The sequence below is a fragment of the Microtus ochrogaster genome, chromosome 17 (genome assembly GCF_000317375.1).
Source record: "Microtus ochrogaster isolate Prairie Vole_2 chromosome 17, MicOch1.0, whole genome shotgun sequence".
NCBI classification, from domain to species: Eukaryota; Metazoa; Chordata; class Mammalia; order Rodentia; family Cricetidae; genus Microtus; species Microtus ochrogaster.
The window spans coordinates 14,939,183-14,948,985 of record NC_022019.1 but is presented as its reverse complement, the minus strand read 5'-3'; the positions used below and the strand labels follow the sequence as shown (position 1 = coordinate 14,948,985).

Here is a 9,803-nt window from a genome sequence, read left to right as displayed (position 1 = left end):
TGTTTTGGGCAGCTCCCGGCACCCCACAGAGGCTCACCGTAGGTGTTTTGGGCAGCTCCCGGCACCCCACAACACGTCCTATTCTGATAGAAGACAGGATGGCAGAGGTGGACAGACAGTATGGTGATCAAGAGGTGCTATAGGAGTGGCCCATCCACTGTGCGGAGCATGTGACAGACAGAAGGGGTCACGGTGCAGAGGAAGAAGGGAAGATTTGTCCGGACAGCCTGACTTGCCCAGGGACCGTGTCCTTTTCTAAGTGTCCCCTGTCTTAACGGATGGGATGTGTCCAAAACTTATGGGATGAATTGGGACTGGTTAAAAAAAACAAACCCAGGAAGGAAGGCTGTTGGCAAGAGAGGAACTGAAAACCTACGCAGGGTCAAAGGTCAGGGCACTCGTGGGTTCAGCTCAAACCCACTGCAGAACTTCAGGAACAAATCAGACCTTGGGGCTCCATGGTGTAGGCTTAAAGGGTGGAGGAAGGGAGAGAGGAAGGGGAAAACAAGCAGACGCTGGAGGGTGTCCCGAGAAAGGGCACAGGAAGTAAGCTGACGTGGAGTTACTATGTGGGGTCCAGAGAGGTTTCTTGCTGGAGTTTAACAGCAGAACAGAAGGCTGGAAATAGAATCGACCTGGTCAGAAGGACGTGGCGGGAGGACAATGGCTCAAGCTTAGGAAAATGCCAGGAGACAGGAGAGGGGCGTGGCGATAGTGAAGACCCTCAAGGGATGCCCCAGGGATGTGGTGGACAGTGGGGGATCCTGTCTGACAGGGGCAGCACTCTAGACGTTTACCTCCTCAAGACCTGGAGCTTCTCTCCCTTCAGCACTTGCAGGTCTCTGTCATTCACGGCCGCATAGTCAAACAGGGCCACCACAAAATGCTCCTCTGAAAACGACAAGGAAAAGATGGCTACCACTGGGGTCCACAAGAGAGGCAGAGGTCAGGGGGACTGTGTGCTGCAAGCCATCTTCCAACTCCGAAGATGATTAGTGACAGGGAAGCCACGTGAGGCTACTCTTTGGCCAATCCAGGGGGAATTCTCAGGAACTGAGACCCAGATCCATGTCCACTCTAGCAGTAGGCTAGCCCTCATTGCCTGGCTCATTTTCCTTTCAGACCTAAGGCCTTGACAAAGATTTGAGAGGGCATCTACATGGAAGCAGCTGTTGCCAGCTCTCAGAGGGCCGTAGGACCAAGCCTGGAGTCGGTAACTAGCAGACCCTGCACACACCTTGCCTTTGAAGCATCCTTTCCCAACCTCTATCCCAGAAGTCATGAGACCGCTCTAGCCCTGTCCTCCCCATGGTGTCTGTGCCCAGAGCTTCCCAGTGGCTTTGGCACCTGTCCTTCCTGGCTCTGAACCTCTGTTGGAGGGCTGTTCACATGCTGGAGGTCCTGAAGCAGCAGGAGGCTTGGGAGCACAGTGGAGCACCTTTGAAATGATCACTGTTTGGCACCAGGGCTCCCTGAATACCTGGCAGAATCTCTTAGATATCCTAACATTGTCCTGGATGAACGGTATGGCCTGAGGTTGGGACCATCCTTGGTGGGAGCAGGTTTGGCATGAACGACAGGGGTCGTTAAGTTATGGGATGAGTTGGGACTGGTTTAAAAAAACAAACCCAGGAGGGAGGGCTGCTGACAAGGGAGGAACCGAAAACCTACACAGGGTCAAAGGTCAGGGCACTCCTGGGTTCAGTTCAAACCTACTGCGAAGCTTTAGAACTTGCGATGTTAAGACTCAAACTTGTACCAAAGACTGTCAGTATTTCCTTCCCCTGAGTCTCTATTCTAAAGATGGGGTACCCCCTGATAGAAAGTGGAGGATCACTTATCCGTTGAGAAAGATGGCGTTCTTAGCCAGATAAGGGACACCAGATGACAACACTGATTAGTTCTAGCGCTTTGTTTATAAAGATAAAAAGTTGATCTCTCCCAGGACAGGAGAGGTGTGTTATCACTGTGACATCTTCCCCTGTCCTGGAATACAGTGGTCTGTGTGCTGCATGCTCCATGTTCTCCATGAGTGAAGAGATGGCTGGTGTGGTGGCTGATGGGGATGCATGGAGGTTAGTTCTGAATGAGGCCTGATGAGACCCAGCCCAAAAGGAGGCTCATTCATTATGTGACCACCATAGTCCAGTCAGAGCAGAGTGGAGTCTGGGATGAAGGAGGAAGTACACGTGGCTAGAAGGTTTTCAGGGGAGACAGGACACAGACAGAAAGAGGGAGGCAAGGAGTTGTCCTCCACATGGACCAGACCTCGTGCCGACAGCGAAGGAGTCTGCAAGGTTGTGTCTGTGAGCCAGGCCTCAACAGTGCCAGATCCGCTCCAGTAACTCTTTCCTTTGGGATCTTTTACAGCTTGCAGAGTGGTTTTTACACTCCCAGCTTTCCCTTCCCCTTTCCAGTCCTATGGGGCCCGCCCCAACTGCTCTGGTTCTAACACATGGTGTGTCCTGAGATGCTCTTGTGCCCCGTTCTTACCTTGATCTGGGTGCTGGTTAGGAGATGGAGGGCTGAGGTGGTTGAAGACAACCTTGGGCAGAAGTACACTGAGTTAGCGGGCAGTCTGCAGCAAAAGTAGACTAAATGACCAGTTGGCTAGATTACCTGTGGGGACCCGCTCTGAGGAAGGAGAGGTGCCACCATATGGGGATACTTAGATAAATTCTGTATATGCTCCTTGGAGCGCCCCTGTCCTCCCAGGCCATCTGTCATCCTTGCCTTGACCATATATGGAGATGCCACAGTTTCAAAGGGGAAAAAGCCCTGTCTCCTCTGTTAAAATTCTGGCTCCACCATTGAATAAGTTGTAGACAGGTATTTACTGGCTAAGAAAAAAAATCTTAATATTGATTGCGTTTCCCTAAAACTCAATCAATGTTCTCTGGTGTCTAACCCAAGGGAAGACTTCCACACATCTGTGCCAGAACACAGCACAAGGGTATGCCTAGTGTACTATTGGTCTCACATAAAGCGTTTTTCATCATGGGAATAGCCCTTATGGCAGAACAATGAAATAAGGAGCTATATCTACCATGCCCCAGTGTGGTTAAATCTCACAAACACCATGCTGGATCCACAGACTCTTATCCCCTTGGAACCGAAGCCCAAAGAAGCTCTTCTTTGAGTTACCCCAGTCACCGCGGTTTATTACAGTAACAGAAATGTAGCTAAAGCAGCAACAATGAGACCAGCCTCAGCCTCCTGCTCCTATGACTTGGCCAGATGGACTGTATCCTAGAACCATGAACTCGGAGGGGGGGGCAGGAGCTCAGGAGAGCTGATTCTAAGTATCTCTGGCAAGTGCAACAGCAAGGAATCATCATCTTTCTCAAATTAGTATACATTATGCAGATTTAAAAAGTTAGGTTCTAGGCATCTACTGATTAGTACGTCACTTCAGGGAAATAACTTGACCTAAGTTTGAATTTACCCATATTCTCATCCATCCATCCATCCATCCATCCATCCATCCATCCATCATCATCATTCATTCATTCACTTACTCAATAAATGTCTCACTGTGTGCAGAGTCTTGTGTGACACTTGGACCCAGCTAGAAGAGAAGAGAGGCCAGGGCTCATCTATAAAAGGGAACCAGCAGTCTCTGCTCAGGTCTCTGCTAGAATTTTGGTACTGCCTACAATAACAGTCAGGAAAGGGCATGGGTCCAGTCATGATTCCAATTGCCCCCAAACTAATAGGTTTGTGACCAAGCAGAAACTGAAATCAGTCATCTAGACACCAGAGGGGCTGGTTCAGGGAGTACCTCGTACCGTAGACTCTCTCCTGGAAGGGGCTGATCACTTACCAGAGGTGGCAGGGGTGGGGGAGCCTTGCTCTGGGCGTGAACCTTCACAGGGCTCCAGCCCTTGCCCTTCTCACCGCCGACCTGCCTCTTGCTGCTCAGCAGCCCCATCCTGTAGGAGAGTACGCAGCAATGAATGAGAACCCAAGACCCTGGCTCCCTGCATCCAACCTTTCGACTCCTTCTGGTTAGAAATACCTGACTGCGCAGCTCTCCACAGCAGAGCACGGGAGAAGAGGCTGAGAGGGCTGACTGGTACCCATCCTTTTCTCAGTGACCCAGAGAGGGAAAATATCCGTGTTTTAGACACAGACATCATCTGGCATGGGTGCCAGTTTCTCAGGGACAGTAACCTGGGCAGGGGAGTGATCTTGATTTGACAGGAGCCTGACCATGTCTGGTGGCCTGGTTTTAGTCTTATTTTGCCAGAGGGCCTCTATGTCACTGGGGAGTCTCCCCTTCCCTCCCTGGGTGTTTGGGTCTTTCCCACATTCACTAAGATTCTTCGTCAAAGAATAAACTTGACCATGATCGCTCTTCCACACAAAATTTCCAGTGTTACCAGGTACCTATGGCCGGGCCTTCAGTGCCTGCTGTGCTAGCTGTCAGTTTGTCCACTGCATAGGGCATCTCACCCTAAAAGTCCAACTGCAGAGCACCCTACTCAACATGCTAAAAATAGAACCTCACCATTGACAGAGGAGCCCGTGTTCACTTTACCAGCAAAATTGAATATTTAAAGACTCTGACAGGAAGTCCAGTTCATGACCCACTACTTACATCCCATGAACAACTGACTTTCCAGGGCTTTGGGGAATGCATAGGTTCTCAGTGAAGACCAGCTACAGACTAGTCACTCAGGAGGCTGTGTGACAACTTTCTTTGTGACTGGGCTTGGGCTAACTCTGCAATTTCAGGGTGGTTAGAGACAGGATATGCAGAAGTCCACCAGGGCAGGGGGAGCACAAGTAACTCTGGTGTTTCAGGAGGCTTGGAGCTTCATCCAGTAGACAATGGCCTCCCTTCCCAGAAAAGATGGGAGGAGGATGTGGGCCTCTCTCTCTCTCTCTCTCTCTCTCTCTCTCTCTGTGTGTGTGTGTGTGTGTGTGTGTGTGTATACTTTGTGGGTTACCAAAAAGAGGGCAGGAGACTTTTGTTGCTTAGAAACATACTTGACCCCCATGCAGACTCTCACAAGGGCGGGGAGGTCCCTGTTTACCCTAGGGAGGTGCTCAAAGTCCGAAACCAAACGGGATGTGGTGAAGGCAACAGTTAAAGCCAGAGAGCAGAAACCTTTTAGCCACACCCGCTGTGTGTGTCGTGGTTGAACAGCAATTGACACCTCCAGTTTTGATGTCTGTGATTGCATCAGCAGACTGGCTGCGATAGTTCTTGTGCATGAAACAGGAGAGCCAGGGAGGCTTTGAGGTGGTCTGGAAGGTGGCGGAGCAGCATCTCTGATGCTGTGGCAGTTCACGCAGGAAACAGGTGGACAGACGACCCTACCAGAACAGTTCAAGTTCCAATCTCTGTTTTCTCCCCTGCGAGGGATGCCACCTGCTCACAGAGCTTCCAAGGCCACTTCTTTCTCCCCATTGTTCCAACAACAGCGGTCAGGGGTTGGGTGACCAGAGCTCAGAACAGCCCACCCACCGGCTTTCTGAACATGGGCAAACCATTTCACTTCTTGGAGTCTGTCTCCCTGTTGATGGGAAGGTTTGAGTCCATTCCTAGTACCACAGACAAAGCCTTCTGAAGAAGGCATCCTCAAAATGCGGCTGAGAAAATTGAATAATTGCCCTGTCATCTAGGATGGGGTCCAAGAGCTCTCTTTCTGCAGAATTAAACCAAAGTACGACATTCTCAATTCCATCTTGTCTGTTTGGCTTGTCTCTGCAATCCCTTTCCAGCTGGTCACGAATGTATTTTAATTATGCTTTCTTGCGACAGTTGGCTATGTCTATTTGTGTAAAATAAGGGGAAAGGGCATCGAAATATCGAAACATTGTGTGAACACTGCTGCCTGGGCAAGAGCAGTTGTCCCAGCACCGCTGGGCTGTTGCTAAGCAGCCGCAGCTCCAAGGCAGCTGCAACTGCTCAGTCTCTCCCTGATGTGCTCCCGTCTAGGTTCAGTGCACAGAAGATGTTTGGGCAAGTTGATGCACAAAGAACAGATATGTAGGTTTAAAATGAAAGGTCAACAACGTATATGTAATTAATGTGCATTGCCCAGCGTCCTCCACCCCACCCCACAAGATGAAGACAAAGAAGAAGCAAGGAATAAACAGGACACCAAATAAACATTTTGCGATTAACGCAGATGATAGCCTGTTTTCCGATGCAGATGAGCTAGTGAGTGGCCTGTGGGAGTCACGATTCTTCCTTCCCCCCCTCATCCCCCCCGCCCACCAGGGCTTTGTAATTTCCAAGGTAGTCCTGAGATGTATCGGGATTGTCTGTCTTTTCTTTGGAGGCCAAGGCTTGATATAAGAAACCAGAAGGTTTGGGAGTGGGTTGAAAGATGGTGGCCAGTGGAGCCCCCTTGAAGCCAGCAAAGTATTGAGCCTTTTATAGACCTACACTGGTATCACTAATCCAGAAACCCAGGCTCGTTCTTCTAGAAACAGGAGACTCCCTGTTGAAACAGATATCACAAATGAAGTCATTGTTAGGGTATACAGTTTCAGGTCTGTCTGACTCTGATTCATACTTTCGAGTGGCAGGGGCTGTCTGGTATTTGGTGCAGAGATCATAACACTCCACCCACAGTGCACTGATTTGGGGGGTCACACAGCATAGTAAGCAAAAGTACAGAGTGCAACTGTTTGCCCTTCAGTAAGTGACTTAGGATCTGAGTGTGTTAATTGGAGTAGTGACTATCTCTATCCCCAGGGTGCTGTTATAAGGCCTGAATTAGCATTACTTATTGTTAGTACATCTTAGAACAGTGTCCAGCTCACCTAAATGTCTAATAGGCACCACACTGTTATGCCAGAAACACGAACAACCAGTGGTTACAGTTCCTTCAATGACCACGAAGGCAAATGTTCCTAGTCCCTCTCCGCAGATGGCAGTTAGGGACAGCAGCAATCTGTCTGCCATCGTGCAGTCAGGGGATAGCAAGCTTTGCTTTCAACAGTTACAACTCATTATCGTTCCCTCCACACCCGAACTGGAAGCAGCCCCTGCCATGGCTCTCAGGAATCTACAAGCTTTCATTCATTTTGTCTCAAACATTCCACACCTGCAAACAGTGAACTGCGTCTCACACAGCAGAAGGCAGCGAGCTCACCCAATGCGCAGCCAATAATCACCTCCTGCTCGCTTCTTCCTTGGTTTGTCCTTGAGAGTCCAACACAGTCCTACACAACTTGAGATGATTACTATTCTCCTGCCCCCACTTTGACTAGTTCCATGTCCTTGATTTTTACAATACAAGCCCTATAGGATGTTCTGTATTTTGGACTTTGCTTCCTCGTTATGGTTCATAGCAAACCTCTCTGTCCTTATACATGGAGCAAAAGCCACAGGCTCCATTTGATTCAGATGCATCTTTCCCTGGTAAGGATGCTCCCTATGCTGTAGGAGGGACACAATGTAGCCATGCTAAGATCATCAAAGTTCAGGTGCTCTGTCTCCATCCACTATGTTCTCACCAACATTTCAGTTGACTTTTCGTTAATAGTTACAAAAGCTAATACTCTAATTTCATCATAGGTTTCACATCTGTTAGTTGGGAGTTGAGAGAAGAAATGGCCAGAAAATGGGAACCCCGGAAAGACTGCCAATCACAATCCTACCACAGCCAGGCATTTTCCCGAGGGTATTTGAGGCAGGAAATGTGCTGAGAAAATGAAGATTTTTTCCATTAGCTGGATTATAGAACATGTATCAGAGTCATTTAAGGGAGTGCAGTTCAAGCCACGTGCAATGGTTTTTAACGACTGATAATTTGGGGCTGGAGAGATCACTTAGCAGTTAGGAGCACTGGCTGCACCTTCCAGAAGAGTCCGCTTTGATTCCCTGTACTTAAATGACAGCTCACAAGAGCCTGTAACTTTCGTCCCAGGAGACCTGACATTCTCACCTATGGTGTACAGACATACATGCAGGCAGGACATAGACAAACAAACAAATACATTTTTAAGATAGCTGAACACTTCTGATAGTCCCATCAAGAGATTAACCATGTGTACTGGTTAATTTTATGTCAACTTGAGACGAGTCAAAATCATCTAAAAGGAGGGAACCTAAATTGAGAAAATGCCTCCATAAGATCAGGCTGTAGGCAAGCTGTAGGGCATTTTCTTAATTGGGACGGTCCTGGGTTCTATAAGGAAGCACGCTAAGCAAGCCACGGGGAGCAAACCAGTAAGCAGCACCCCTCCATGGTCTCTGAATCAGGTTCCTGCCATTTGAGTTCCTGTCCTGACCTTCTTGGATGATAAACAATTATGCAGAAGTATAATTGGAATCTGTTTTTTCCTCCCCCACTTTCCTTTGGTCCCGGTGTTCCGTCACAGCAATAGGAACCCTAACTAAGACGCCTTGACTGATCCTACTTAGCTCCCAAGTAGTTTACTCTCCCAACGTGAGCAATAGGTTTGATAACAACATGTGGTTTTGTACCATCTGTCTGGGCGAACGAGGACCCCTGGGCATGTGTGATTCGGTGTGAAGGCAGAAGCTGTCAGCGATGGCTGAGGTACACTGTGAGGAGGAGGTACTCCTGGTGCTGTTTCAATTCTGTAAAAACCCAGATTATTTCTGCTGATTCCTCCTACCCCCACTGCGGTAAATCTGTTAGAGAAGATTTTCTGGTGATAAACGGTTTGAGGGTTCAGAGCAGAGCTTCAGGAGGGAAGGTGACCGTCTCGTGAGGCTGCTCGGAATACGGCATGCAGATGATGCATTGAAACCTGTATCTCTCTGAAGCCTTGGAGAAGCCCAACACACATTGCGTGATTATAAGCACAAATGAAACTCCTTTATGTGGATCAAAATTATTCTCAGAGGGAAATCACATACAAATTTATATTTTTAAAAATCCCCCACTAGTGATCTTGGAAACACGCTAGTGATCTGCTCTCGCGTCAACATAGCTACCCTCATATCTTGCATTGATGGCACAAGGGTTGTAATCTACTCTTTGGTGTTTATTTTTTTGTAACTTTAAACAATTCAATGAAATGTTAAATCTCAAGCTTATCACTTCTTAATGGAACCCATTCTTTGTATGGCAAAGGATTCTGAAACATGGTTTTGTGCAGTGAGCAACTGATTGGAGCCCCATGCCAACATTTCTGCCTCAAAGGTGGGGTTGGGCTCCACGATCTGTATTTTAAGGTCAGTGATTGACTGATGATACTTCACATAAATGCTGTTAGTTGCCTTTGCTTCCGGAGCATGCGTTGTAATAGGGACCAGTAGTTCCGCAATCCTTTCTTTGAGTTTACCATAAGCAACACTAATTATCCTCTTGTCTATAAGTGAACTGCCTCTTTTCTGTCCTCCATACAAATATTTCTTATGTGACCCTAGCCGGGCAGTGGTGGCACATGCCTTTAATCCCAGCACTTGGGAGGCAGAGGCAGGCAGATTTTTGTGAGTTCAAGGCCAACCTGGTCTACAAGAGCTAGTTCCAGGACAGGCTCCAAAGCTACAGAGAAACCCTGTCTCGAAAAACCAAACCAAACAAACAAAAATTTCTTATGTGGCCCTGTGTTTCCTGCATAGTTTTTTTTTTATTTTGGTTTTTTTTTGGGGGGGGGGAAGAAGAGTTTATTTAAGTTTACAGTTCTAAGTGGCAGTCCATTATTGTTGGGAAAATCATGACAAAAAGAACTTCACAGCTCATCACATCACATAAGGGTCAAGAAGAGGGAAAGCAGAAGCTTCTCAGTCTCAGGAGGTCCCATTTATTCAATGAGGCCCTTAATGTCTGTGCTGCTGGGGTTATACATAGGAAGCGATCTCCTGTGCC

General features: G+C 48.1%; 1 protein-coding gene across 1 annotated transcript in view; it reads right to left on the bottom strand.

Annotated features, from left to right (window-relative positions):
* Blk (BLK proto-oncogene, Src family tyrosine kinase) overlaps positions 1-3,931 on the bottom strand; it is an 18,213-nt gene extending 14,282 nt beyond the window's left edge. The window contains exons 1-3 of the mRNA XM_005355534.2: positions 3,824-3,931; positions 2,494-2,545; positions 798-891 (exon numbers count right to left, since the gene is read on the bottom strand). Of these exons, the coding sequence (XP_005355591.1) occupies positions 798-891; positions 2,494-2,545; positions 3,824-3,931 (254 nt within the window). The remainder of the gene's footprint in view (positions 1-797; positions 892-2,493; positions 2,546-3,823) is intronic.
* Positions 3,932-9,803: the final 5,872 nt, after the last annotated feature.